Below are 27,856 nucleotides of genomic sequence, written 5' to 3' on the forward strand. Positions count from 1 at the left end.
CAACAACCGTCATCGCCTTCATGGAGTCACCCCCCAGACGGAAAAAGTGATCGTCCGGTGATACATCACCCAGCGGGCGGTTCAAATACGATGACAAGCGATTCAGCACAATAACAGTCTCTACGGACCCGGGACGATGTACTCTGAATAGTCCTGTCCCTTGTCTCTTTCAACAAGGGCATAAAATCCGAAAGAGCGAGAGACCTTGGAAGATTCTAGCACCGGTGTCAGTGGCGGGGCGCGCATCGGCCAGATTAGGTCCCACCTTGCTTGGTTGATAGCCAGCCCAGATGTAAATCTGCGACATTATGTCAGGACCACACACGCCCTGCGCCACTCGCGCTCTGTGACCAAAGCCGCCGTGGATAAAACTGGCATCCTATCCATCTGCTGCCAGATAGTTTCATAGTTGCGATGTGAAGCAAACTCGTCTTGGGTGTCCTCCCAAGTCTGGTAGCAAGAGTGAGGCAGACGGGTCAAAGGCGGTTGTGCTGGGAGAAACCCGAACTCTTTCGAAATTTGATACTTCTCCAAATCGATCTCTGCGAGTTCCGACATTCTCGAAATGGCCAAGTAAAGAGATGGCTGTTGACTATGCTGATAATCCAGTGTCTAGGGCTCTTTTATCGGATAAACGCACACCGACACGACCCAGCAGCCTGTATCCCTTGCAGATGAAGTCACGCTGCCGCTTCAGCTCAGCCATCTATGTAATAACTCTTGAGGATGATCTTTCGGCTTTCTGAAATACTACATTTCCGAGGCACTGCTGCCGGTAATACAGGTCAGCCGCGTTCTCCAATTTAGGAGATCTGATGCAGGGCTTCAAATCTTCTGCACTTGTCGGCCTGGATCAGTCGAAGAAAGAATGGCAGGATAGTCTATCATCCAATTCATAGCCATCTCAATGAGTCCTACTGATAGAGATTTCTGTCTTCTCTTATGTAAAAGATTCTATAGATAGTTGCAGTATCCAGTTTTACTTCCAGCATTGCCAGTAAGTATAAAATAACCAAAGAATATGTAACTATCATAAGTTCCAGTCAGGATTAGTAAAGAACATTCATAGCCTTTCACTCTCCCACCACTCCCCTGCTGGAAAGTCTGCCCGACATTCATTGACCTGCAGCATCTCTCATGATCGCCAACACGGCCAGAATCGGAAACCCACCGGTCCAGCCGCGGGACCACGTAGAATGGCCAGACATTGAGCCTGTCCCGCTGCATACCCGCTACACTCGAGCGAATTATCGGGGGAAGTGTTCCGCCCCTTGACTCAGGATATCAACATGCATGCAACGCCAGAGGGAAATAGTGGAATATGATCAGGTTCGTCATCGCTCAGCATGCGGGAGTCTAGGCTTTCTCACGGCATGACCGCGTCAACTCAATCAAATCAATAAGGGTCCTAAAGGTTAATACAGTACACAATTTTCGCACAGAGCCAACAAGCAAATATTTTCCCGACTTACGCGGGAACCTAATACCTGCAGCTGCCCTGGAGTCGGATGCAGCGTCAACTGTGATTTACTGGACCAGGGAAAATGTGACCTGTCCCCTGCAAGGTAGTACACGTCCGCATGCGGTAGATATATAATAGGCACTTATTGATACACCGTCACACCGCCATGTCGCAGTTCTAATGCCTGTCGGAGGGTACATGAGGTCATGCTACAACAGGAGAACGCTTAAATACCCCGTCTTATCCTCAGCTACAAATCTACCGAAAAAGAGAATCCAACAATCTTGATCAGTTCTTTTGATCCTAAAACCCAGGTATCTGTCTTGGACACAAATACTCGATAATAATGGATGACCCACAGGAGATTATCTTGGGTAAGTGTAAGAAATCCTTCAGAATATTACCCCTTATCACTAACACAAGACTAGAAAATGGAGTAAAGCGAACCAAGGTCGATGAGAGGAGTTACAAGGTTGTGGAAGCTGAGGTGCCTAAGCCTGCAAATGCCATTGATATTTCTGGCTCTAAGGGACCTGTCACTGTGAGCTCCATTGTCTGATACCACGAATTTCTCACTAATGCAAAGTAGATCAAAGGCTGGTTTGACGGTCAAAGGTTCGATGCCTGTCTCGATATTGCCATCTTCGATAAGCCTATTGGGACAATTAAACGCTCCCTACATGGTTCCATATTCATCGAAGTCGATTTCAAGGATCATAAAGGATCTGTCAGTCTTGAGCCTTTTCCTGATGGAGTTTCTGGTTACTATTCTTTACATGTTATTTCCAGCAGATCTCATCTGGAGGACCATTTTCGGTTTGGCAAAGTGTAACTTTCCATGGCAGACAATTTCGCGCTTTAAGTGATAGGGAAATCAGAGGATACATTTGAAAACCCTTCTTGAAACTTGATTATATTCTCAGCAGCTCCCTATATAATACACGATATGTTAATACCAACTACATGGCTCTGAAAGGTCTTCATAAAACTGTACAATCTTTAAACTGACGAAAGAGGAACCTCCATAGAAACCAACAGAAGGCTTCATGAATGTGACGATGAAGCTGGCGCTAAAATCTGCCTAGACAGCCTTTGGTTTGAGAGGATGATGGCGCCGCCGATGTCTTCTGGTGCAGCTCTCCCTTCGTAGACGATGCATGGAATGCATTGTTGGTGCAGGGCCAAGGCGAGCGTGAGTCCGCAGAGTCCGGCGCCGATTATGGCGACCTGCTCGGTAACTGTCATGATGGCTGCAGGGTTATCGACAGCGGATGAATTTAAGATGGCAGTGTCTATGCGCTGACTTTAATACCCTTCCTGAATATCGGACTCTAACTTGTAGTCGGCAATCTCCGTACGCTTGCCGATCTACAACACCGCTACTTCCTTGCATGATAGACCGCCTGACCGGGTGGCATACAGTCACTACCACTATATCCGCTCCCTGCAGAGGGATTCCTGACTAGCCTTTTATATTCAAAGTTGAGACAGGTATAGATTTCATCAGTTGGATCAGGCGTTCGATGTGCGAAGGAATCCACATCTCATTGCAGAATCTACAGGAAGCTCCTAGGACTTAACATCTGCCAGTCGTTCCACCTGCTCACTGAGCAGACGGATGAGCAAGGGTGAATTGAAACGATACAATTGAATCTCCGTCTGCAGATAGTATAAGAAATTCGTTCATACAGAATTGTGAGCAGGACGATATGGACTTCATTCGCAATAGAATACGGAGCCCAATTACTGCAACAACTAAGTTAATTAGGAAACTCAGACCCTCTTAACATCAGATCTTGGGTTTCTCCGACTCTATCAAATCGGAAATAGGTAGCACAACTCTCATCTCCTGTAGCAGGCGATGTCCGAGAATACTGCGTGGTACTCTTCGTTTGGCGCCAATTGGGTGGCTCTCCGAATGCCAGTATATTGGCAATATGGTTCCATGAATGCATATGCCCAATGTTCATTTCCTCGACATTTTCATTGTAAACCTCAGGGATTTCATCGACGCTGATGGTTATGGACTTCTTGGCCAGGGTGAAGCAAAGGACCAGAACAAATGCAAAGATCTCAGGGCGCAGAAGTGAATGGCTGTGAAGCAGACTATATGATCGACACCCTCGGCGAAGCAATCACAGTGCAGGAGAGCTTGCTCCATGGACTCGATATGAACGGCCTCGTACACACCGGTGCTCCGGCAGATATTCGCCATCTTGGAGGATATGTCAAAGCCCAGCAAGCGACTACTGGCGGCATTGCTTTCTGCCAACACACACCCGAAGACACCTGTGCCGCAGGCGAGATCAAAAACGGTTCCGCCAAAGTCATACACGTCTGTCAGGTTTCTGATAGCTGCTGCAATTGTGTTATCATGGTCGAGACTTGTGTCGTATTTCGAAGCGAAGCCATCGTACGAAGCGGCAATTTTCGCCGAGACATCCCGTTGCGCTACGTTTCGAAGCAAGTAATTCGCAATGAAAATATTGATGACCGCCGGGTATCCTCCAGGAAGACTGTGTACGAGGGGTTGATCCTGGGAAGGCCCTTTGGGCATGAAAGCCGCAGGCTGGGGGTCGACCTCAATAGTGAAGACGTCGCCATTAGGCCAGGCACGGAGACTAATGTCGCGGCCCATGTTGCTGCCTCGACATCCACTAACGACGAAAGCGTCAATTGCGACGTTTTGGAGACGTTCAAACAAAAAAGGATTTTCTTTCTTGCGTAACTGCTCGATGCGAGTCTCGCCGTCGAATTTTAACTTCTCCGTCCCGGTTCTCTCCTTTGTGCCCGCCTTGAATGGAGTCAAGGCAATACAAGCGTCGCCCATTTGAACGACGGTGCAAGTATACTTCTCCCCGTCAATATACTCTTGAATGGCAATATCATCACTATTGCGCCCGACAGGGTTGTACGATTCAGCATAGGTCTTTATATCTCCAATGCCCATCGCCTCAGCTCGGCGGAGGGCGCCCTCCAGCTCTGCCTGGTTGTGGCAGACCGACTGTTCATCAATCAGTTGGCTGGCACATCCATTCTCCGGTTTGACTACCAGAGGGAAGCGATCGGTCCCCGGCACCGGCGGCGCAGCCCGGCGCCTGGCATTCTTGTAGAAGTTGTTCTTGGTCATTGAGCGTTCCCAGCTACATATACCACAGGAAGGAAGATTCAGGGATTCAAAGTAGCGACTTTCCAGGACGCCCGCGACAGGGTCATCCAGCGTTGCCCACATGAAATTGAAGTAGAAGTCGAAGCCCTCGGCTGCTGCTGCGTCGATTTCCTATTTAGCAGTGGCCTTGTTGATGAAGTGGTATTCAAAGGTATGCTCGGTTGTGAGGAGCCCTAGCTGGGCCATCTTGTCGTCCACATCCTGCAGTGCGGAATCTGATCCTTCGTAAGATGACTGCAAGACACAGATTCTCATTGTGATGTTGTATGTTTAGAGCAATGTGGAGAAAAGGGCAGGCTATAGACGTCAATTGCTGAGTGTTTCGACACCTGGAAATCGCGGAGGACTTTGCATCCATGGTCGAGCTAGATCGAGGCTTGGAAGCTGCAAACCTCTGAGCCGATCTTCAGCTCCTGCGGGCCCAAAGCGACGATTCATGTTTATTGTTGCAAATGATAGTAGCGGGGCTCACCCAAGGGTGTCTGAGGTTGGCCTTGCTGCACGTTGACAAATAGACGACCTGCACTCACCTAGCCACGGACTCAGCCTGGCAATTCTGGATGGATCTATCAATTTGGAACAATTCCCAATAGGGCGGACTATTGATTTGTATAGTTTACTGCATATATTACCTTGTCATTACTCCACAATCAATCTTCGTAGAAGGATACTGAACTCTGCATAGTCAGGCTATGGAATACCATATACTAAGCATATCAAATCCTTATGTAGTAGGATATTGAAGCAATATTCCATACTATAAAATATATTATTTTCAACAATATTATTTCAATATCTTACTACTCCGTATATGAGGATTGATGATTCAAAATCGGAGATATCAACAGTGGGGCACCGGCTTTCCCGATCCGGAGCCCGCCATCACCAACAAACTATAAGAAGTCGATGCATCCTCCCTCCTCAATATCGGATCTTATAACACGCCATTGCTCTTCAAGCTCTAATCAATAACCGCAACCACCTACGACATCATGCCCCTCACTACCGATGAAACCGCCCTCGTCGACGCCGCCACATCAACTATAACCAGCATCCCCATCTCAGATACCTACAGCGTTGCCAGCGCCGCGCGATCTTCTGACGGCCGCATCTTCACCGGTGTTAACGTCTTCCACTTCAACGGCGGGCCCTGCGCCGAGCTCGTTGTCCTGGGCTGTGCAGCAGCGGCTGGAGCCACGCATCTAACGCATATCGTTGCGGTTGGGAACGAGAACCGAGGCATTATGAGTCCGTGCGGACGCTGTCGGCAGACGTTGATTGATTTGCATCCCGGGATCAAGGTGGTTGTGCTTGATCGGGGGGAGCCGAGGACTGTGGCGGTGGAGGAGCTGCTGCCGTTTGCATATCTTGTGGATTGACTGCTGAATGTGGAGGTTGATACCAGCGATTGAGAACGTCCAGTTTTATGGGTCGTGTGAGAGCGTTGGACTGTCCATTGTTCTAGACAGCCATCAATAGTGGACATTCCGGATGAACCTGATGTACATCTACTCTACATCATGACATAGTACGAACATGACGCCTCTGTTCTCCTGCCAAAAGACCGTGTGGTATTTCCCTTATAAAGGATGCCCCATGAAGTTTTATGCAGCGCTAAACCCTTACTCCCCTGACCAAATAAGACCAAAATACTCATATCCGCTCAATTATGACCGACCGCATCAGTGTCCCTCTCCCATTCTCAAGAAGAACTGGGCCATACCATTCGCGCCATCCTCCCCAAACATCATCTGTCCGTTGCTAACCGTCTCCTCCGCCTTCTCCTTCGCGTGCGCCACCATGTCCTTTTCAAACTGTCTCAGTAACGGATCCAGTGCAGTCTGAAACTGGCCAACACCCCGCCCAGGTCCCCACGCCTGCACAATAACCTTCGCCAGTAACAGCGCATCACACATCGCAAGGTTAACCCCCTCCCCAGCCCATGGACACATCAAATGCGCTGCGTCCCCGACAATCGTCGCGCCGGGCTTGTGCTCCCACGCAGCCCCAATGGGCAGCATGTACAGCGGCTTAACAGCAACCGCTCCAGCAGGCTGGTCCGCTGTCTCATCGGACGCAACACCAACAGCCACCAACTCCTTCACAGAGTCACCAAACCTCCCAAGTAGGGCATCATCAGTTAGCAGCTCCTCCTTGGTTAAGCTGGCCACTCGCTTCCCCTCGCCACCAAACCGCTCGTCCGCCGTGAGAAAGACATACACGCGCGCTGAATCCCGCGGTCCACGATGCGTAATCACCCCATGCTGCAGCCCGAGCGACAAAAAACTCCCGCGGCCAATCAGCTCCGCCAGGTGCGGATACCGCGTGCTGATGTTCTCGACGGTCAGTATGATGCTTTGGATTCCTGCGTAGTGCGGTCTGATATCCGTCAGGAGAGCGCGTACGGCTGACCACGCGCCGTCTGCGCCAATTACGAGGTCGAATGTATGTTTGCCGTGGGGGCCAAAATCCAGCTCTGTCTTGGCGTTGGTGGTTGTGGTGGTTGCGGAGAGGAGCTTGTGGCCCCATTTGATGGACTCTTGTGGTACTTGGGTAGCGAGAATAGCCAACAGAGCGTGGCGGGCGATCTCGGGTCGTTCCCTTGGTCGGTTATTGTCGTTGCCATCGTCGCTATAGAGAATATTACCATCTTTATCAGCGATTATTTGCGTCTCGGCACAATCGCCTGTGTGCTTGACGAATTCATCATACAGCCCGCATTCGCGGATGGCTGCGAGGCCGGATCCTTCATGGAGATCGAGCATGCCGGACGGTTTTGAGAGCTCTTCAGCTGTTGGTTTCTGGCGCAGCTCGAAGATGGTGAATGGGATGCTGTGTTTGTGGAGGAGGGCGCCGAGAGTCAGGCCTGCGGGGCCGGCGCCGATGACGGCGATTCTGGGGGAAATCATATGAAATAGATGATGAATTCGAAAGTGATTATTGTTGTTTGTACTCTATTGCAATGTGAGCGCAGAAGACTGTCAGTAGACGCTTTATATACGTTGGCCAAAGCTGTAGCCTATTTCGTCGGGGTTTAGTATCTCCCGAGCGCAGTTTCTAGGTGCCGAGTAAGGCATCCCATGCTGTCATCTTTCCATTGATAGTGATTAGTGACTATCAGAAGCTTTCTAAAGCCTCCCAAGTTCCCGTCCTCTCATTTATAGTATTCAAGACTATTATTAGCAGCTATACCACTGACCTGCGGCCTACTGAATAAGAACGTAAGAGCTACAAGCCTACAACCTAATGAAATGATCTTGAGCAGAAGCCCCGATGAAAGGCAGACCGAAATTATCCTCCAGATCGTTCTTGCTACTGCACAGCCTCTGTCCCTCGACGAGATGAATGTGGAACTGACACTGGCATTGCGAGATACAACATTTGAATCACGCGCCGAAATTGAGTTTGATCTATGGCAAAGTAATTTCAAGGGAGTCGTCGAGAACTTATGTGGTCTTTTCATCACGGCGCGACCAAGGGGGCTTTTCTTTCTTCACCAGACAGCAAGAGAGTTTCGTATTGATACTAAAAAAGACAATAAATGGCGACGACGGTTGGATTTAGCACAGTCCCACGCTACGATAGCACGACCATGCCTGCGGTACCTGCTCTTACGTTGAGTAGAGATCTGAAAGTGACGCCGTCATGGACAGCAACGACTTTCTACCGTACGCTGCCCTTCATTGGGCGCTGCACTATCTTTTGCAGGACGCCAGCGCTGCTCGCCAGCTCCAGACCAACGCTCTTGTACTCTGCAATGTGACTGACCCGCACACCAAAGCTTGGATAGACCGTTACTTTGATTATGACTATGAGAATGCGGTTGATTGGACTCCTTTGATATTGGCGACCTATATCGGTCTCCCAATTGTGGTCCAGGCGCTTTTGGATTCGGGCAGTGACGCCACCATCCAAGACGACGAGGTTGGCGCAGCCCTGTGGTTGGCAACCCTCATGGGCCATGAGCAGGTTGTCCAGATACTTTTGGATTGCTGCAGTGTCAGTGTCACCTCCTCAAAGCAAAGAGTACTCCATAGCATTGCGCTTCGCAACCAACGCGGGCCGAGACGATATCGTGGAGATGTTGGAGGCTGTACATGCCGACCCCAAGGCTTTACTAGATTATACTTTTATAGGCTCATCCATTACAAGCCCAGCTAGTGTTCGGATTATCAACCAATTGTTCCTGGTCCTCATGCGCGACAGAGGGTGGAAAAACTCTCCGCGGCAAGCTCAGAAACAAATACTTGCTTAATCCACCGAGAAAGAAGTTGGTTTGATTGAGCAGGATAAGCTAACGCAAATTCGGGAATCACGAAAAGCGACCAGAGCATGATGAAAAGTTTCATGTTGGACGTCTTATGGAAGCAGCTCAAACTTTCCAATTATTACCGGGAAGCAAGTAACCGGGTGTCGAGAATATAAATTCAAGACCAGCTTAGCATGGATTGCCTCTTTAGCCTAGCGAAATATTTTAGCATGGAAAGTTCCCAATCCACCCAGATAGGACATCTCTAATCGAATAGTCAGCCAAAAAGGGGGCGGCTAACTTCTACGTTGTTGCTGGATTTCGGATGCAGCCACCATCACATTCGCTGCATTGTCACGTCTACGTGGCCAGCTGAAGCAGGGGTTGTGCGGAGGAGTTTGACAGAAGTAGCGTCAGGATCCTTTGCGAATATTTGTGGTTGACCAGCAGTGCACAGCCAACATATACCTGCACGAAGTCCTACATAGGTATTATTCGGTAAGCGGCTTGGTCTCTTCGAGTGATCAGGTATTTAGTGCTTCCGGGTGCCCATTACCTTGGGCAGTTCTTACTACTCCGCGGTCTTCCGCGTTACAACACAAGTCTTCCTTTAAGACGGCCGGTATTAGAGTTGCAAGCGACGGTATTCACCGCGCCAGACGCAACATTTCGACGGATACAGCCTCGATAGAGAATTTCAGATACGACTAGATAGTTTAAGAGATTCTAATCTGTTGACATTCCCTGAACGAACGGACCGAATCCTTGCATACAGTTTTGTTCCCCTCCGCTTCGAAGTTGATATCATCACTACCACGGAGCGAATTTGGAAACATCAATGGACGATTCGCGGGATATTAAGTTGCAGACAGCGCTTCAAAAAGCTTGTGATACCGGCAATACCTATATGGCCAAAGTGCTCCTTCAGCAAGGAGCAAGCGCCAACATCAGAGACTCCAGTGGAAGAGCACCGCTGCACGTAGCCAGCTTTCGGGGAATTAAAAACCTTGTGGAAGTGCTCCTTCAAAGTGGAGCAAATGTTGATCTAAGGGACAATGATGGACAGACGCCACTGCACATTACTAGCAACCTTGGGGATAATATAGAAGTAGCTGAACTACTTCTTCAAAATGGGGCCGATGTCGACATGAGGGATAATGATGGCAAGACAGCATTGCACAAAGCTAGCGTCAAAGGAATGGAAGGAATGGCAAATCTACTCCTTCGACATCAAGCACATGTCAACTTCAGAGACAATTTCGGGTGCGCACCATTGCATTTAGCCGTTAATGAAATGAAGGCTGAAGTATTGAAAGTGCTCCTTGAACATGGAGCGAATGTCAACATGAAGGATCCTAACGGGAAAGCTGCACTGCACTTGCTCGGCCCCGCGGCGCGGACTGATGTCTTGGAGCTACTTCTTCAACATGGGGCAGATATCAATTTGAAGGATGCTGATGGAAATACGGCGTTGCACTTGGCCTGCGTCTATGGATGGAAGGATGTGGCAGAGCTGCTGCTCCAACATGAGGCTGATATACATATAAGAGACTCCAACGGAATGACAGCAGTGCAATTGGCCAATCTTAGCGGATCAAAGGAAATAGCGGACCTGTTTCTTCGACCCGGAGCGACGGCTGAGCCTATTAAGGATGAAAGCCAGTCACAATACGCTAAATCTAAAGTAGGGATAGACGCAGAGGAGTTGGCTACTGGACACCCGCCAGAAGGAGACAGCCAGGTTGACGGGCCAGAAATCTGCGACAAAGGGTCGATGCCTGCAAATCTCAAATATAATGCTCGGGATGGGGTCCGTTGTGACAACGGCGACGGCTTCATCTTGGCCACGTACGACAATCATGACATATTCTTCGATGCCAAATTGGAGTCAATACGTTCGTCTAGACATGACGACGAGGACGTGCATTCGATTCAGTTGAAGCTCAACTTCATGAAGTCCATCTCCACGAACCATCGCATACGTTATGCAAAGGTAGACGTAAGGCTGCGTGAGGGCCCGTCCGGAGATTCACCCCATATTCGCACTATTATGCCACAGGCCGATCGAGTTGAGGTTTCCGAACAGGAGATCACATCGGGCCAAAAGTTCACAGTCGGCGCTTCAGGAAATGGTGGACCTTCCTCCAGTGTCAATATCAGCATGGAAGGCTCCAAGGGAAAAAGGTCAACTTTTAAAGGTGTCCGGATCATCCATGGTGCTGTCAAGGACAGGATGCACGCTTCCTGGCGCCTTTATGAAGAGCCAGGGAGCAAAAGTGGTCTACCAGAAATCGTTCGACTTCTAATGGTTGTCCAGTGCCAAGGGGAGTTTGACATACGGTTATCACTGTCCATTAAGGCCTGCCATTTCTTTACGTTTGGCATTCCGCGCATGTTGACGGCTGGACAAGGACCGGCCTATCTGGTGCCGAATTTGAGTGTTATTTCTGCTTTTGAGCAGTCGTCAAAATTACAGCAGATGCTGGATGCTGCAAATCGCGCAGCTGCGGTGGTAGAAGAAGCAAAGAAGCTAGAAACGGCGTTTGCTCAGGCAATTAAGGATCACAAAAAGCGAGCTCTGATTATGGAGGCAGGAGTAAAGGAAAGTTATCTGCAGGAATGGACGGACATTGTTGATGCGTCCAAATCCAGTGATTTCAGAATTCTGCGAGAGAAGCTGCTACGAATGGGAGACGTAGAGCGCGGCCAGCAGATGCACCCCGCACAGGAGCCTGGACCGGATGAAAAGTTCACACAGATAGAGCAGCCTAGGCGTGGGAAGTCTCCACAACCAAAGCCGGAGCCGCCGGTGAACGTGCAGACGCAGACGCGGCGGATGCAGGACAGGTTTACGGAGAAGGACTTGGGAAGGACGATCCTCGCATCTATGCCCGCCTCAAAGAATGTGGTGGCGTCGTTCTCTGCTGTGGGCCCAGGTTATACAACATCACGATTGGCTTAATGCCAGAAGCATTGCTCTAGGTATGGGGCGACCGCTGACCTACCCCCTACCCTCGCACGATTCGGAGACTCTACGCCCACTGTGACGAGCGATTATCCCATATGTATATATACCGACACACGGACATCTGTAAATCTTTACATAATAGTAAAGTTTAAACCTTATTAAGTGTAATATCTGATCTAGTAAGGCCTTAGCATTTATCTTATAATCTAGAAGGGTACTAAGCTAAGAAGAAATTTGTTTAAATCTGTTGGATTCCTTACTTACCTATTTTATAAGCTCTGTATCCTTTTAGAGTAGTTTATCTCTTACTTACTTCTAAACCTCCTTAATCAGAAGATCCGCAACCTTAGTAGTATCTATATTAGGGATATAACCCTGCATACTACTAGATAAGAGTAGCTGACTGTAAGTGAATTAACCAGATAATCGCGTTTTCATATAACTGGAATCCAGTATGGAACATATAAAGGAACGAAGTTTCGGCTCCAGCATTGCAGGAATATTCAAGCAAAACGCCGAGCGAGCGCCTAACGGTGTATGGAAAGGGTAGGTTTATGTTGAACGTCAAAGTAGCACAATAGATTCATTGGTCTCCCTCTCAAAAATGAAGAATACACAAGGTCAAGTACTCGCTTTTGATAAACCATCCTAACCTGCTCGACATTCTGTCACGCCAGGATCGGACAGTATGTTTGAGGGCCATTGCTCGCAGAAAGGCTCATTACATACTTACAACCCCTCTGGAGAAGACTGACCATCTCCCTTCCAAGCGTCATGCTTTAGCTGATTCAACTCATTAGGACCTCCTATGTACTTAGTATAACAACATTGAAGAGTGCTCCACTTGACATCACCTTGCTTAATGACTGCTGTGCCTTCAGGCGAACTATAGTTAAACTAATGTAAGCTAGGGGGTTGTAGCAAACACTAATGTAGTGGTCTGTTTGTACAAGACTCGTTGTAATTCACTTGCGTTACATATACCCTGAGGCCGATAAGGCTGACAATGATTTAGTCACAAATAATAGTAGAATGCTAAATAACTAATCAATACTAAACTCTTGTGAAAGGACATTCCCGAAACCCTTTTCTAGAAGACTGAATCTGTCTACATATTTCTCATCCAATAATTGCGGACAATGTAGGGCCAACTGGTTAAGCTGATGTTAGCCAGTCCTATTTCATTGTAATGCCCTTTTGAGGCAAGTCAGAATTTCTGAATGTGATATAGTCATTTATTACTACTTAACATATCTGGATTCAAGGAGAAACCCTTGGATAATGGACACTACTCCCTCAACAAGACACATTTTCAATTATATGATACCTATTGCGCTTAACCTCCCGTCCCCATCTCGAACACTGAGGGAGCTTTATTCAAGGGAAGCTCTGCCGCGGGTGCGGCAGCAGGAGTAGCACACATTCGACCGCTCAGCATGTACTTTACTCCGGAGTGTTGATTCTCTTTTAGTCTTCGCTGGTACCTTCGTCTTTGGGACCACAGGGCTCCTATTAATGTTACGAGACACACTCCTAGCCCGACACCAGTGCTAACGCCAACAACCACTGATCTGGAATCCGAGCACTTTGAAGCACCTGATGCAGCCCTGGAGGTCGCGTGTTCTGTTATAGTGACGGTAATAGCCGTCGTGGTGGTGGTGGCAGTAGAAGTAGCCATGGGAGATGGGGCAGCCGACGAGGTATTCAAGAGCATCGGCTTGCCCATTTGCAGTTTGAAGGCGTTGTCGCAACAGTTCGAACCATTGGGACTACAGCACCAGTGGTCATTGCTGATCTCAGGACATGGCAGGACGTGAATTCCATAACTTCCTTGAATTGCTGTAGGTAGAAAGTAGAATCAGCAGCCCGTCATCAGACTGAAAATCAAGTATCTTTGAATCACGCACATTTAGGGCAGATTCCCGGACAGCCAGGACTCTCCCAATTCCGATCTGTACACCCGTTTAACAGAATGAGCCCAGTATATGGTGCAACCTGGGCCAGACAAAGCCCGTTACTCAGGCAGATATCATTGGGGTCTCCGTTCGTTTTATTGATTGCACAGCAAGCACTGTTGGTGTTGTCGGGAAAGCAGGGCTGTAGCTCTGCTAAGCCCGGGCTGCCGTCTGTAAAGTAGCACTGTGTGGCGATTGCGAACGGGAGGAGCGCTGTTTGAATTGTTAGGCTAAGTAGTACCTTCTGTTCAGGTAAGAGGGAGAGTAGCATTTTAGAGCAGAGTACACTATTCCTAGAACTCTAAAACACAAAATGTATTACGGAAGAGTGCCAAATATAAGGAGGACCAGGAATGGACTAATAAACCAGAGCGACGAGACCCATATCCAGGCGCTTATATCTCTGCAACAGAAGTATCAACGAGCTTTGGGCTTTCAATACAGCTGTGCCAATCTATAAACGCTCACCCTGTGAGTTCCTCTTCTGTGTGTGTGATTGTGGGGCATTGAGACCCTAGCCAACGGAACTCGTGCAATGAGTTTCAGATAGCCGCGCGCCTTGTAGACCTGGCTTGAGAGGCAATCCATTCATGCAGTTAAATGCAGCAAGGACTGGGACGCAATCAGAGTGACAAGACTCATATTCAGGTGTCTATATCCCATCAATGAGCATTGTGCTTTGAACACAGAGCTGTGCCGCGCGCTGTGCAGGCCTTGTTATTACATACAACCTTTCATTTATTCTTCTTGTTCCAGCCGAGTCCATCTTTGACCAAAGACTGGCCAATATACCAGACTCTCGTGCACAACTATCAACAAATCTTTGACGCTCCGAGGGCATGACTAAAACACGGAATGCGTCAGACGCCGATACAGCCACGTCCGCGAGATTGAGCGCTCCAATCATCCTGAGAAATCAACCTCCCCTTTTCCGTTCTAGAGAAGCCGAATACTCGGCCCGGCCCCCCGTGCGTTGGTCTAATCAATGGCTGCCATTCAAGGTCACCTAAGGGGGCCGCGGGGGTGGGGTGGTGGGGGGAAGTGTTGCTGGTTTACTCAGTGCGAGGCTTATGGCTTCGCCAAGCGGACTCCGTTCTATGGATTTCCACCCGAATTAATTTATCTTTGTATAACGCTTGCGTTGCATTCGGACGATCTACTGGGTAAGGTAATGTAGGGCCATCCTAGGGAGAGAAGCGTCAGGAAAACATGTTAGTTTGCTCAGAGTAGTCTGATAGCACTAGTTCCATGCAAATTTTTCATACCACATTATCTATTAAAAAAGAATTATAGGTTAGTTAAGCTCCTAAGCAAGTAGAAAATTCAATGTCATGAAATCTAATGGAAGTCAGGCCACGGGCGTAAAGACAACTCATGGGTATAGAAGGAGGTGGTGAAGTGCAGAACACAGGATGTATAACCTAATAGCAAATTGCCGTAACGTCATGAGCTAGAAGACTATACAAGGGTGGAAAATAGCGTTGAAAGTTGGCCGTAATGTCAAGGGGGTAAGGAGGAAGCTATATAGACTATATGCTATGGTACCAAGCCTCAACAACGCACTCTCCCTGAATAGGCCTCTTCTAGTAATTCGCCGCCACCGAAGACTACACGGAGTATATTACCTCAACTATAGTTCGCCCAGGGATGAAAGGAACCAATCCGGCCGATGTTCGCCGTACTTTTATCAAGGCGCCAATGCCGATCATTTTGCCGCCAACACTTGGTCACCTGTCAATCTAGCCATGTCCCCGATGATCCTCCAGAGGATACTTGCCCCCGCATCTTGGAGCTGAAGTCCTAGTGGAATGGCAAAGATCCGCCCAAGGCAACCGTTAATTGCACTCGGATGTACCTCTTGCCGAGGACAGCATTCGCACCTCCAAGGATCGAGTGCAGATAGGCACCACACAAGATGAAGCCCAGTTCGAACACCTGCTCCATGCGCTACGATAAATACGAGGTGGCATCTGCAGAGTGCCGATGCTGACTGAGACATCTGCGGAAATCCATGACACTAGCTTCAGCTTGCACTCGTCCTGGCGATTGATGGCGATTGGATACATGGGGCCGGACAGAGAAAAGGCAGGCCAAGCAAGTGGTGGCTAGCTGAGAGCTGACAGCTGCGAGGCGATTGACTTCATCACACACGTTGACAGCAGAATATCATAATTGTCTGTCGCTCTGATACTGTACACTGAGTGGACGAAGAATGGTATGTCCTATATCCAGCATCACACCACATACTCATGAAGAGCTCAATCGATGCATCAACTGTCAAGCAAGCATGATGCAACTGCTCGTGGTGACATCAGGTACCTCCACTGAGGCAAGCTGCATCCGGACGGACCAGCCCGGATTGAAACTGTATGTGATCCGGCAAGTCCCCGTCACACTGCATAAGGTGTTCATGCTGTGTTACGTCTAGTGCGGAGTTCTCTCAGTCAGTTCTTGTCTTGACCAGTTAGACATTCAAACAACAGCAGCTCAGCTACATCTGTTCTGGATGATCAACCAGCTGATCACTTGAACACCACTGAATTGCCCCGCGATCAAAGGTCGAGACTGTCATAGCCGGATCATCATGACTGATGATCGTCGGGAAGACCGAGAAGTGGCTGGCGGAAACGTCACAAGCCCTCAGGAGTCGTGTTGCTATTAGGTAACGGCGCTGGAGTAGGTGTCGAGGCATGACTCTAAGCAGCTACAAGTGCAATGCCTCGAAAGACATAAAAGGGAGCAAAACCCACGGCCAGGAAACCTCCCAGTCATCACCGAGCAACACTCAATACATCCAATCTCAGCTTAGCAATCTATCTACTACATCATGAAGACCCTCGCTCTTACTCTGGTTACCCTGCTCCTGCAGGCTCCTCCCCTCCAGGCCAAGATGTACCGCCAAAATGTCATCACCTTCGAGGTGAGCCCCGACGCACACATCACCGGCCAGAAAATCGAGTACAACGATCCAGACTGCGACACAGGCATGCACTGCGTCGTGACCAAGACCTGCGCGGCCCCCGGTACCGGCCCCACGCTCAGTGCCGACAAGAAGCACTTCGCCTGCTGCCTGGCTGGCCAGCGGCTGCTCGGTAGTCCCGAGACGGCGTTCGACTGCTGCGCTGACGGCCATGAGCTGGCGGGCTCGTCGCAGGCGGGCTACCACTGCTGTCCAACGGGGTATTCCTTTGATGGGCAGCAGTGCAAGCAGGTGTGCAAGAACGGCAAGCTGCTCGTGAACGGGCAGTGTGTTTGCGCTGAGGGGATGGTCGAGGCGGAGGATGGATCCTGCCAGATCAGGAAGAAGGCGGCGATTTGTTCGTCGGGACTGGAGAGCGGTGAGTACCAATCCTACCTTTTAATACCGCCAGGTAAGATCCCTGCTCATGGATGAAGGAAAATGCTACACCTTCACCGCTGAGAATGGTAACCGGCTCGGCCTCCGTAACGACGGGGTCTACTACGCCGCCCCAGACAGCATGGTGCAGCGCTACGGCAAGTTCCAGCTCTGCAGTGATGAGAAATGCACCCCCGGCCGCGCCATCAACCCCTCCGTCAAGACCTACATCAAGGATCTGTATGGGGACGTCGCGACGGGCGCGAATGCAGGGCAGTGGCTCAACAATGCGCAGAACGGGGTGCATATCGGGCGGACTCCCACGTTTGATAGCGCGGGCCAGTTCGTGCTCAGCAAGTGGCCCTGTGGCAAGTACTGTCTGGGTGGATTCGCTGCCGGCATTGGGCCTGCTTGTCCGGCGGAGATCCCGGCTATGACCTTTTACTCGCAGGATCCGCAGATGTGTGTGCCGTTTGAGTTAACCGAGGTGCCCTGTGATATCAAGGCGGATGTGAATAATTGTATTTGGAAGAATGGGGACCAGTGCTGCAATAGGGTTGACTGCACCTGGCGCCCTCTTCGTGAGTGATTGGTCTAGTCTGTGTTAGGAGGTCAAAGGGGTTGAGTCTGAAGTAGTACCAATGTTGCGAAGTAGCTGTTCTGTCGTATTAACAATTGCTTGAATTTATGTCAATTCATATTTACTTATGACACATGAACACTAAAACTCTGACATCAGGCCTTGGAATATGTGAAAGAGATGGCCATTCCCTTCTTGACACGGGGGCGGCATGGTCCGTGCGACTGAAGAGTCTTGGTACCTGGCGATCGTGCGGGGAATCTCCATATTCGTCAGACCAATTGAGTATATTAATATGGAGAAATTATCTGGAGAAAGCTAGTCTGCCGATTGAAGGATTCATCACAACCGAGGAGTCCACCAATCCAGACGTGCAAGTGTGGCGTCGACCATTCCGCATCTATCACGGACGACTGCTCACAATCCTCAGTAATCTATTTGAAAAGGGCTGTTCGATCTTCTAGCCAAAGTCAATTAGCTCTGACCGGGGATAGTATGCTGAATTCAGCACGGGGAACACGGGCAACGGGCCGTCCTGGCCCTGAGCCGAGCCATCGACTACTTAACTCGACTTTCTCCATGCCTCTGGATGTCTGATCAACCACAACAACAAGATGAAGTTCTCCCTCCTCACTGTGGCCAGCGTCCTCTCGGCCCTCTGGGCTCCGGCAGCCCTGGCCGCCCCCAGCGCAAAGAATTTCGCCAGCACGTCAGGCCTACAGTTCTCCATCGACGGGAAAACAGGCTACTTCGCCGGTTCCAATTCCTACTGGATCGGCTTCCTGACCAACAACGCGGACGTGGACCTCGTCTTCAACCACATGAAGCAATCCGGACTCAAGATCCTGCGTGTCTGGGGCTTCAACGACGTCAACACGGTCCCCGGCCAGGGAACGGTATACTACCAGCTGCACGCCAACGGGGCGTCAACCATCAACACCGGCGCGAACGGGTTGCAGCGGCTGGACTATGTTGTGTCCTCGGCGGAGAAGCACGGCATCAAGCTCATCATCAACTTTGTGAACAACTGGGATGACTACGGCGGGATGAACGCGTATGTCAAGGCGTACGGCGAGACGGACCACAATGCGTTCTACTCCAACGAGAACATCCAGAAAGCTTATAGACGGTACATCCGGGCTGTGGTGTCGCGGTATACCAACTCGCCTGCAGTCTTTGCGTGGGAGCTGGCCAACGAGCCCAGATGCAAGGGGTGCGACACCGAGGTGCTGTACCAGTGGATCAAATCGACGAGCCAGTACATCAAGTCGTTGGATAAGCGGCATATGGTCTGCATTGGCGATGGTCTGTCCCCCTGTGCCACATAGCATCTTTTCCCATGTATCAAACACTAACGGATGTGTTTAGAGGGCTTCGGTCTTGACCTCCTCTCCGACGGCAGCTACCCCTACAGCTACGTCGAAGGCAGCAATTTCACGCGCAACCTCGCCATCCCCACCATCGACTTTGGGACCTTCCACCTGTACCCGGACAGCTGGGGCACGACCCACGAATGGGGCAATGGCTGGGTGAAGTCACACGGCGCCGCGTGCAAAGCCGCCGGCAAGCCCTGTCTGTTTGAGGAGTACGGCGTTACCTCCAACCACTGCCCGCTCGAGACGCCCTGGCAGAAGACCGCGTTGAATACTACTGCCGTCTCGGGGGATTTGTACTGGCAGTATGGTGATACGCTCAGCACCGGACAGTCGCCGAACGATGGCAATACGATTTACTATGGCACGGATCAGTTCAAGTGTATTGTCACAGACCATGTGGCGGCCATCAAGGCCAAGCAGGGTTGGGTTTGAGCTGGGGGTTGACCAGTATATCAGTTAGAATAAGCTTCATTATCGCCACAATGAGACGGGATCTTTTATTGTAACTGAGGCCAGGAAATGCTAGAGAAGTAGCATTCCACGTTTCGGAGATGGAAGCTGTCATTCTGGACCCAAGAACATTAGGCTTCTCCCAGACACACAATTTGGGGGGAGACCAGGTCACAACACAGAGCATGCACCATTAGTGCTATTAAATTCAATCACCCAAGCATGGCTGTAAGCCAAAGTTATTATGCTCGTCATGTTTGATCTTAAAGCAGCTTTTAACAGTGTCAATAACGTAAGCCTTGATGCCCGCCTGCAGGATAAAGGTATCCCCATGAAAGCAACGGCTATAGGCCATACACTTCCGAGAGTCCAAGGATACATTGCAGAAACGAAGTTGAGGTAACAAGGCATGATATTTAGAGAATTTGCACGACGTCTATCTATAGCATTGTATACAAGATGCGCATATATCCAAGACGCCCAGCGAATTGCCTGATGTCTACCTCCTTAACCACCTCCCAACAATTTCGAACGATACTTCAAGTCGAGCTCATCATGCTACTGATCTGGGCCAGTTCGGAGGTCGGCCAGCCTTTCCGTTGGGCGCACCATGCTTTTTTGTTGCGTGTTCATGCAACGATCGTCTTGTGGAGTAGTGCTTAGGACAACTTTGACATTGAAATCCGTCCCCTGACGATTGGCTTGGCGGTGTGGCTGGGTGTTGACCAGGTCTGGGCTGCAATGTCGGCAAAGGTCTCTGAATACTCCCGCCACCTTGCTGCAACCGAGGCGAAGAATATGAAGCCTCTGGCGCCCTGCGCCCGTGGAGGGCTGTTAGCGCGCGATCAGGTTGTAGTGATTGGGATAATTACTGACCGGATGCTGGTCTCGGGAGTGGTATAGCCAGCGCCCTGGTCGATGTTTAGATCGGCCCGCTGGTTAGCAAATCCATGTTCAGTTGAATAGCCTCCTGATTCTCGGCCTAGTGTTCCGCGATTCATAGCAATTTACTCGCACTCGGACACGCATCAGGACGAGTTTCCTTTATTGCATTTTCTGTATAGAAGGTATCAAGTCCAATTCAAACCCCTCCTCCATCCCTCTCCTCCATTTTCTAGTCTCTATGTACAAGAAGGGTCCTGGAAAAAAACATGGATCTATAGTGTTGTTGGAATGTGCCGAGTCCCACCAGGTTCGCAACCCTATATTACAATCTATTGCATTGCGCTTTGCCACACTTCCGCGTCTCTCCGTGGGTGACTAGATCTAGAAAGCTCTAAATTCTAAAGTAGATGTAATTGTACATTACACAAACATTCACGCTGGTTCATCACGTAGCCCAACATCGGGGGTATGTGGAGTCTACCAATGCCTCCCATACCCAGGGTGCTGGAGTCCTAGTTGAGCACATAATACTGATACTAAATACGATCTGAAGCATCATTGCACGTCTCTTGTACGTCTCTGTATGGGAGTGACTTACGTTAGATCGATTTGTCTCTAGTAATGGCTTTTCAGTTATAACGTGAAGTGGATAACAAGGATATACCTATGCTATCTAAAAAGATATTTAACTGAAGTAAAGGGAAGAAAAAGAAAAGGAAAAAAGAAAATTTCAGCTGTCCAATCAGTATATTAATAAAGAATAAGAGAGAAGTCGCCTGTTGGGTTGTCAAGGACTGTCCACTGGCTAGCAGCGTGTTGAAATTCAAGGCAAAGAACCCTAGGATGGCGGCGGGGGCGGCGGCGGTGGTGGATTATTTGGGATAAAGCTATTTGGGCTTACTTCCTGCGGACTCTGTGTTGCTGTTGGTAGAGTGTGCACGCGGCCATGATCATCTTGTATAAGTGGGGCACCCCACTTGTCTTGTCCATCTGCCGAGGCCCCGAAGTGTACGCCGCCTAAGTCGTGATGTTGGGACGCAGTGGTAGACAGCGAAGCTGAAGAAATATCAAAATTTAGTGGATGGATAGCGCCTTCCCAAAATCAGTTTTAATAGAAACAAGACTGACCTTCATTTCCACTGCTCACATCGGCTGCATCAGTCACATCCATCGAATCAGTCACGTTGGCTGCATCCACTGCATCCACTGCATTCTCTGCATCCACTGCATTCACTGCATCCACTGCGTTCACTGCATCCATTGCATTCACTGCATCCATTGCATCTGCTAGGTCAGCCGACAATGCAATCACATTACCAGAACCTCCTGTGAACAGAGCAAGTATGGTATGGCGCACTAGGGAACGTGCGGCAAATTCCCAAAATGGAGACATATTTCAGAATATAATCAATATCAATATAATTAAATAGAGCTCTAGCCTAGGGATGAATATCATAGAAAGTAGGAAAGTTGCTATTAGCTCACTGCCCTATTTATATAAGCAGAATCAAAATGACAACTCTTCAGGAGATAAGATACCAGTATTAAAATGTACATAGTACATTTAGGCTTTCTAAGTCATCGTGCCACTCAGGACCACAGAGTTTAAATAGCGCTTATCAGGATCTTTTCATAAGGTACCAAATCTGGGCTTTCCAAGTTCCTGCTAGCAGGGTGCCACAGAATCTCTGTTTTATTCCAGCAAAAAGTTGTGGTTTACATCACATGTTACTCATATGGTGGTAGAACTTTCTTGATAACTAGTATTATTTAATAGGATAACTAAAACAAGCTTATGACCAAGAATTACGCTACGATGAAGGTGAAAGATGAGAGTTATTTTACTACGTATAAAATAGAAATAAATAAATGCATGGGTTTTCAACTATGGTAGCTCTAAAGTCTACCCAACTCATAGTGATAAGGGTCTAGAACTGACGAACAAGATGAAATGTGGGAGAATCGAGAGGCAAATTGATAACTCATAGTAGAGGATAAAACTAGACTAAAACTAGATAGGAAGAAACCAAAAACATTTGGCCAGGTATTAGGCGTACGGGCTATGTCGGGGGTTGAATAGAAGCCAAGCTCAGCGACGCCCTGTTCAGCCGAATAGAAAGTTGTACTCATCAAGTCAGCGGATGTATTGGCCATAGTAAGAAGCTGATTGAAACGACGCGGATCGACTCACTGAAAACAGGAGCATGGTCAAGATTCGAGCTGTGATCGAACTGATTGCCGTCGACCAAATCGGCACCGCCACTATCAGTGGAAATGGAGCCATTTTCAGACTCTATTCCTGATTGCAAAGATGGCGTCGATGCTCGCTTCTTTGTCATGGCTCTATCCACCTAGTGGAGGCCGTGGTACATGGCTCAATCCCTGACTGGGCGCATATCTCATGCACTTGGGGATACACTTGTTGCGACGGGAAAGGAGGAAAATCGAGCCTTGCCAGCTGCACCAGGTCTGCTCCATCGTCTTTGACGGAGACGGACAGATCTCGCAGTATAAGTACAAGGCCCTACGTCCTCTCTGTCGTATGCCCACTCTCTGTGGGAACTTGTCAATCACTTCCTCCACTATCCAACTGTTGGCTAAAGTCCCGTATCTGCCTCATCTTGAGAACTGCCAATATACCACCGTATACAATTGTTGTAAGTATTCTACATACAGCGCAGTCCGAGCCGATCTAACTTGCCAAAGACTTTACCTTGCCCTGCTTCATCAAAACAAACCCAGTAATGGCACGAGCAATCCCCCGTCTTTTCTCGCGCGCACCATTGTGCTGTGAGCTCAGAATGACTCGCCGTCAGACCCGGGATAACAGCAACGGTAATATGAACAGGTGGTTCTATTCTTGCCGAGGATGCCACCACATGGTTTTCGATGATTGGGAGGGCATCAGGGATGGCAACCCGCTGTGCGAGTGTGAGGAGACTTCTCGTGGGCAGGTAGAGCTTGGCTGTGTTTATGTTTTCCGCTGCGCGAGGGGGGAGTGTGAATATAGAGAGGAGCTTGAGGAGGATGAGGAGGACGAGGAGGATGACTAGGATGGGCCTTCCCCTCTGGTCTCTAGATGTCTTGACGTCTAAATTAGGTTGGAATTGATGCAGTTTGAACAAAAATGAGACGAGCTAAGATGACCCTGTAATCCCATGAAGGAAGAATGTGAAGATAAAGTTTAGGTCAGAAACCAATCTAATCTAAAGGATGACATATTCTTAGCAGAGCTTTAATTTCTGTGTCTCTGAGAGGTGACTGCTTTCGTCAGCACAAGTTATGTCAAAACAGCGGGGTACCCGACCATCATCATTTGCACTGTGACTCGGTAGAGCTGTCTCCTGCTGCAATAGTGACTAAGCCAGAGGAAAGTCGAATTGTTTATGAAAGGCAAATATAGCAATTTGTGATAGTCCTAAGCTGAGCTTGTTCCCTGACTGACATACTAATAGTCTCGCCAGAAGCTCTACATCATCGGTATCTAGGTTGGTAAACTTGAGATAGGAATTGATGATTTCAATTATAAATCCCTCCTCGTTAACTCCATCTGGCAGGACACCCGGTAGAAAATAAGCATCGTAGCCTGTGTGGAACTCTTCGCTTCGGGAATCAGTAATTGGTGATTTATAGTAGTTGGCGCCCCAGCATAAGATCTCTTGGGGTGGAGCAAACTTGACATCATCGTACACAATCTATGATTCTTTTGCAGCCTTCTCTTTAAGGTCAGGAAGGATTTGACGCTACCAAGAAGAATGGAAACCATTACAGATTAATTCTATTCCTTTGCTGTGTCTGCTCGTTGGCCTGTGCCCTGATCCTTTCTGTCTTTTACTAAGATAAGTGGCAGGGATAACGGCACTACTGGCGTACAAATAAGAATAGATCAGGAAGAGAGATAAGCTTTTGCAGCACCTTAAAGCCATCAGTGTCACTCAGTATAGCATGTAAATACTCTGTCCTGAAAAGAATTATCACTGACAACCCTGAAATGGTTATAGTCCTGAGTAACCCTTTCACTGACACTCTGTGCATGGTGACGATGATAGGGGCGGAGGCTTTACTATAATAAAGATAAAGGAGTACTGACATTCAGTCTGAATGTATACTGCGCATGCGCTAGAGACCTTTTAGTCTCCCTAGCCTTACTCTTCTCCATCACGAAAGGCCTGAATTGCAACCATGATTTTCCCCGCAATGAGGAGGCACCATCAGGATGGCAGGCTCCTATTGAATTATAAGTCCAAATGATCTGGGAGCAAGAGATGGAGCAGTGTATCAGGCTTTGTGACAAGATTCATGGAGGTTGCCTCCTACTTGGACGAGGTCCTGTTATCAGTTAATCTACATAATATATCTACCACATGGTCCATCAGGATGGCCAATTAGGGTGGAGCATAAGTTCGGAATAGCAGACGACACGACTACAGCTCTGTGATTGCTAGATATAACTTTATTGCATGATATGAGGACACATAAAGTATAAATACTGATAGCAGCCTCTCTATTATATGCACATCTCAATAGTCGTTTTCCTGCATGGTAAGACAAGGTTATCGTCGGAGTTCCAGCCCGTAACTGTGGCAACTCTTCCCGACAAGCCACTGAACTCTGTAACACCTGCGGCAGGGGCAGTAGTAGGGCAGTAGTAGGGCAGTAATATGGCAGTAATATGGCATGATCTGTCTATTCGGAGATATCTTATCGGGATTGCATCTCGAATGAGGTAATATGTAAGGCTAGTCATATATCTCCAAGATAAACATTCTATTGACGCTATATAAGGATTAGACTGAAATGACAGGGACAGACTTCAGGCTGCAGCCACAGATTTCCGGCCCGGTGCCGGTCCGGTTAGATGCGGCGTGTGGCTTGCTACAAGGCTGGATGACAGCCTAATTTCATGGTTCACGGCTGGCAGGAAAACTTTGAGGAAAGAGTGACTGTCAAGAGGCAAAGTAGCTGAGAGTATCCTCTGCAAAGATGATATGATTCCAGATCTCAGAGTGGAGTGCTGATGCTCTCCACTGGGTATGGAGTTTTTTGGGTGTAGATGTGTTTCCATTAGGTAAAATCTGGGGAGATGGGTCTTCCCCAGATCATATGATCTGGCTAGAATAATCCAGGGTCTAGAAGAGCGAGCAGCATGAATTGACAGACACCTCCGATCTGCCTATTGTGCCTGCGATGTCCTGCAAGTCAACTGCATAGACATACATCTGCAGTCCCGATGAGTCTATCTGATGATTTCCTCCTACCTCCGAATTATCTGCTAATGTGCGCTCGCTAAAGCCACAAGGATGAATTGCCCTCTACGGCCAGAAGCTAGGCCATCACCAGACTAGCGTGGCTCTAAATCCCTCGTGTTTGCTCCTTCCAGCCAATCATCCTGCCCGCCACCCCCCGCATCCATGTTCTTATCAGTGGTATACACCAATGACGGGCCGTCCTTGCCTCCTTGGTGTCACTTTTGTCACCGTTCCGGGTGCGGGGGAGCCGGTGAGAAAGAAAGAAAAGAGAGAGATTTATCTTTCGGGATGTTCTCGTGTCTGGGAGGCCGTTGCACGGACACTGGTACCGTGATAGCTAGATAACCGACCTCGGGTCGCCAGAAAAAAAATCCTACTTAATCCTCCCTTCCCCCCAGTCCACCGTCCACCCCCAGTTTCTCTCCATTTCTCTTCCTTTGTATGCCTTGTACTCTCTGAGAAATCAAGGATCAAGGATCAAGGATCATGGATAAAATGGCGGAAGAAAAACCCACTACCACTTCGGCCGACTACCATGACCCCGAGGCCAATGTCAAGCATGGCACCATGCAGGCCCTGGTCGAGCGCGACCTGCTCGACGAACGGTACAAGATCACCGAGCGCGGCCTCAAAAACCGTCATGTACAACTGATGGCGCTGGGTGGCACCATCGGAACCGGTCTGTTTGTCGGATCGGGACAGGCGCTGGCCATCGGCGGTCCTCTGTCGCTCCTGCTCGGATACATCTTCATTTCCGTCCTGGTGTATGCGCTGGTGACGGGGATGGCCGAGATTGGCGCCTATCTGCCGGTGCACGGAGGGACAATGAGCTACCACGGGTTCCGATATGTGTCGCGCAGCATGGGCTTCGCCATGGGCTATCTCTACTGGTATTCGCTGGGCATTCTGGTGCCCTACGAGATTGTCGCCGCGTCCATGGTCATCGATTACTGGCATCCCGGCGTGCACATTGCCGTGTGGATCTCCGTCATGCTGGTCATCATTGTGCTGCTGAACTTCATGCCCGTCAAGGCCTACGGCGAGACCGAGTTCTGGTTCGCCGGCATCAAGATCATTACCCTGATCGGCCTGCTGATGATGTCCTTCATCCTCTTCTGGGGCGGCGGCCCCAACCGCCAACGCCTCGGCTTCCACTACTGGAAGGACCCCGGTCCGATGAACGAGTACTTGGTGCACGGTGGCGCCGGCCGCTTCGTCGGCCTCCTGCAGTGCATCGTCAAGAGCGCCATCGCCTTCATCTTCGCCCCCGAGCTGATCATCATCTCTGCCGGCGAGATGGAGTCCCCGCGCCGCAACGTCCCCACCGCCGCCCGCCGCTACATCTACCGGCTCGTCTTCTTCTACATCTTCGGCGCTCTCGCCATCGGCGTCATCTGCTCCTCCAAGGCCAAGCAGATCATCTCCGGCAACGGCGACGCCTCCTCCTCCCCCTGGGTCGTGGCCATCCACAACGCCGGCATTCCGGCGCTCGACAGCATCGTCAACGCCGCCATTCTGACCTCGGCCTGGTCCGCCGGCAACTCGTTCCTGTACATGTCCTCCCGCTCGCTCTACTCGCTCGCCGTCTCCGGCAACGCCCCCAGCATCTTCAAGGCCTGCAACCGCTGGGGCGTCCCCTACGTGGCCGTCGGCGTCTCCGCCCTGTTCTCGCTCCTGGCCTACCTCGCCGTCGGCAGCGGCTCCAACACCGTCTTCAACTGGCTCATCAACTTCACCAACACCTCCGGCTTCATCTCCTGGATCTGCTGCAGCATTGTGTACTTCCGCTTCGACAAGGCCTGCAAGGTCCAGGGCATCGAGAAGCCGTATACCTCCAAGCTGCAGCCGTACGGCATGATCGTGGGCCTGGTCGGTGCGGTCATGCTCGCTCTGATCAACGGGTTCACCGTGTTCTTCCCGTCCGAGTGGTCCGTGAGTGACTTTTTCACGGCGTATATCGGCATTCCCGCGTTCCTGGTCTTGTACTTTGGTCATCGGTTGATCTTCTGGCACGATCCGTGGGCGTGGCGGAGTGAGGAGGTGGACATGCAGACTGGGTTGGCGGAGATTATTGCGGCGGAGAAGCCGCCTCGTGTTCGGGATACGTGGTGGAAGAAGTTGATGGTCATTGTTGAGTAGTGTATATATCTGTACCTGTATAGACTACAACTATCAT

General features: G+C 49.6%; 9 protein-coding genes across 9 annotated transcripts; 6 read left to right on the forward strand and 3 right to left on the reverse strand.

Moving 5' to 3' along the window:
• Window positions 1-3,482: 3,482 nt before the first annotated feature.
• On the reverse strand, window positions 3,483-4,694 carry Aud_009661 (uncharacterized protein; the record flags this gene model as incomplete). The annotated part of the gene is made up of 1 exon (XM_043294510.1): window positions 3,483-4,694. The coding sequence occupies one exon, from the start codon at window positions 4,692-4,694 to the stop codon at window positions 3,483-3,485; it is 1,212 nt and encodes a 403-aa protein (XP_043150445.1).
• A 929-nt stretch (window positions 4,695-5,623) lies between these two features.
• On the forward strand, window positions 5,624-6,010 carry Aud_009662 (cytidine deaminase family protein; the record flags this gene model as incomplete). The annotated part of the gene is made up of 1 exon (XM_043294511.1): window positions 5,624-6,010. The coding sequence occupies one exon, from the start codon at window positions 5,624-5,626 to the stop codon at window positions 6,008-6,010; it is 387 nt and encodes a 128-aa protein (XP_043150446.1).
• Window positions 6,011-6,313: 303 nt separating this feature from the next.
• On the reverse strand, window positions 6,314-7,540 carry Aud_009663 (FAD-dependent oxidoreductase; the record flags this gene model as incomplete). Its single annotated transcript, XM_043294512.1, has 1 exon — window positions 6,314-7,540. The coding sequence occupies one exon, from the start codon at window positions 7,538-7,540 to the stop codon at window positions 6,314-6,316; it is 1,227 nt and encodes a 408-aa protein (XP_043150447.1).
• A 736-nt stretch (window positions 7,541-8,276) lies between these two features.
• Window positions 8,277-8,886, forward strand: Aud_009664 (uncharacterized protein; the record flags this gene model as incomplete). The annotated part of the gene is made up of 2 exons (XM_043294513.1): window positions 8,277-8,572; window positions 8,601-8,886. The coding sequence occupies 2 exons, from the start codon at window positions 8,277-8,279 to the stop codon at window positions 8,884-8,886; spliced, it is 582 nt and encodes a 193-aa protein (XP_043150448.1).
• Window positions 8,887-9,718: 832 nt separating this feature from the next.
• Window positions 9,719-11,842, forward strand: Aud_009665 (ankyrin repeat domain-containing protein; the record flags this gene model as incomplete). Its single annotated transcript, XM_043294514.1, has 1 exon — window positions 9,719-11,842. The coding sequence occupies one exon, from the start codon at window positions 9,719-9,721 to the stop codon at window positions 11,840-11,842; it is 2,124 nt and encodes a 707-aa protein (XP_043150449.1).
• Window positions 11,843-16,630: 4,788 nt separating this feature from the next.
• Window positions 16,631-17,729, forward strand: Aud_009666 (cysteine-rich secreted protein; the record flags this gene model as incomplete). Its single annotated transcript, XM_043294515.1, has 2 exons — window positions 16,631-17,141; window positions 17,200-17,729. The coding sequence occupies 2 exons, from the start codon at window positions 16,631-16,633 to the stop codon at window positions 17,727-17,729; spliced, it is 1,041 nt and encodes a 346-aa protein (XP_043150450.1).
• A 605-nt stretch (window positions 17,730-18,334) lies between these two features.
• On the forward strand, window positions 18,335-19,528 carry Aud_009667 (glycoside hydrolase 5 family protein; the record flags this gene model as incomplete). Its single annotated transcript, XM_043294516.1, has 2 exons — window positions 18,335-19,025; window positions 19,089-19,528. 2 exons carry the CDS (start codon window positions 18,335-18,337, stop codon window positions 19,526-19,528), a joined length of 1,131 nt encoding a protein of 376 aa, XP_043150451.1.
• A 1,741-nt stretch (window positions 19,529-21,269) lies between these two features.
• Window positions 21,270-21,824, reverse strand: Aud_009668 (uncharacterized protein; the record flags this gene model as incomplete). The annotated part of the gene is made up of 2 exons (XM_043294517.1): window positions 21,270-21,487; window positions 21,560-21,824. The coding sequence occupies 2 exons, from the start codon at window positions 21,822-21,824 to the stop codon at window positions 21,270-21,272; spliced, it is 483 nt and encodes a 160-aa protein (XP_043150452.1).
• Window positions 21,825-26,175: 4,351 nt separating this feature from the next.
• Aud_009669 (proline permease PrnB) lies at window positions 26,176-27,819 on the forward strand (the record flags this gene model as incomplete). Its single annotated transcript, XM_043294518.1, has 1 exon — window positions 26,176-27,819. The coding sequence occupies one exon, from the start codon at window positions 26,176-26,178 to the stop codon at window positions 27,817-27,819; it is 1,644 nt and encodes a 547-aa protein (XP_043150453.1).
• Between the last annotated feature and the right edge of the window lie 37 nt (window positions 27,820-27,856).

Source organism: Aspergillus udagawae, assembly GCF_001078395.1.
Source record: "Aspergillus udagawae IFM 46973 DNA, scaffold_8, whole genome shotgun sequence".
NCBI lineage: Eukaryota > Fungi > Ascomycota > Eurotiomycetes > Eurotiales > Aspergillaceae > Aspergillus > Aspergillus udagawae.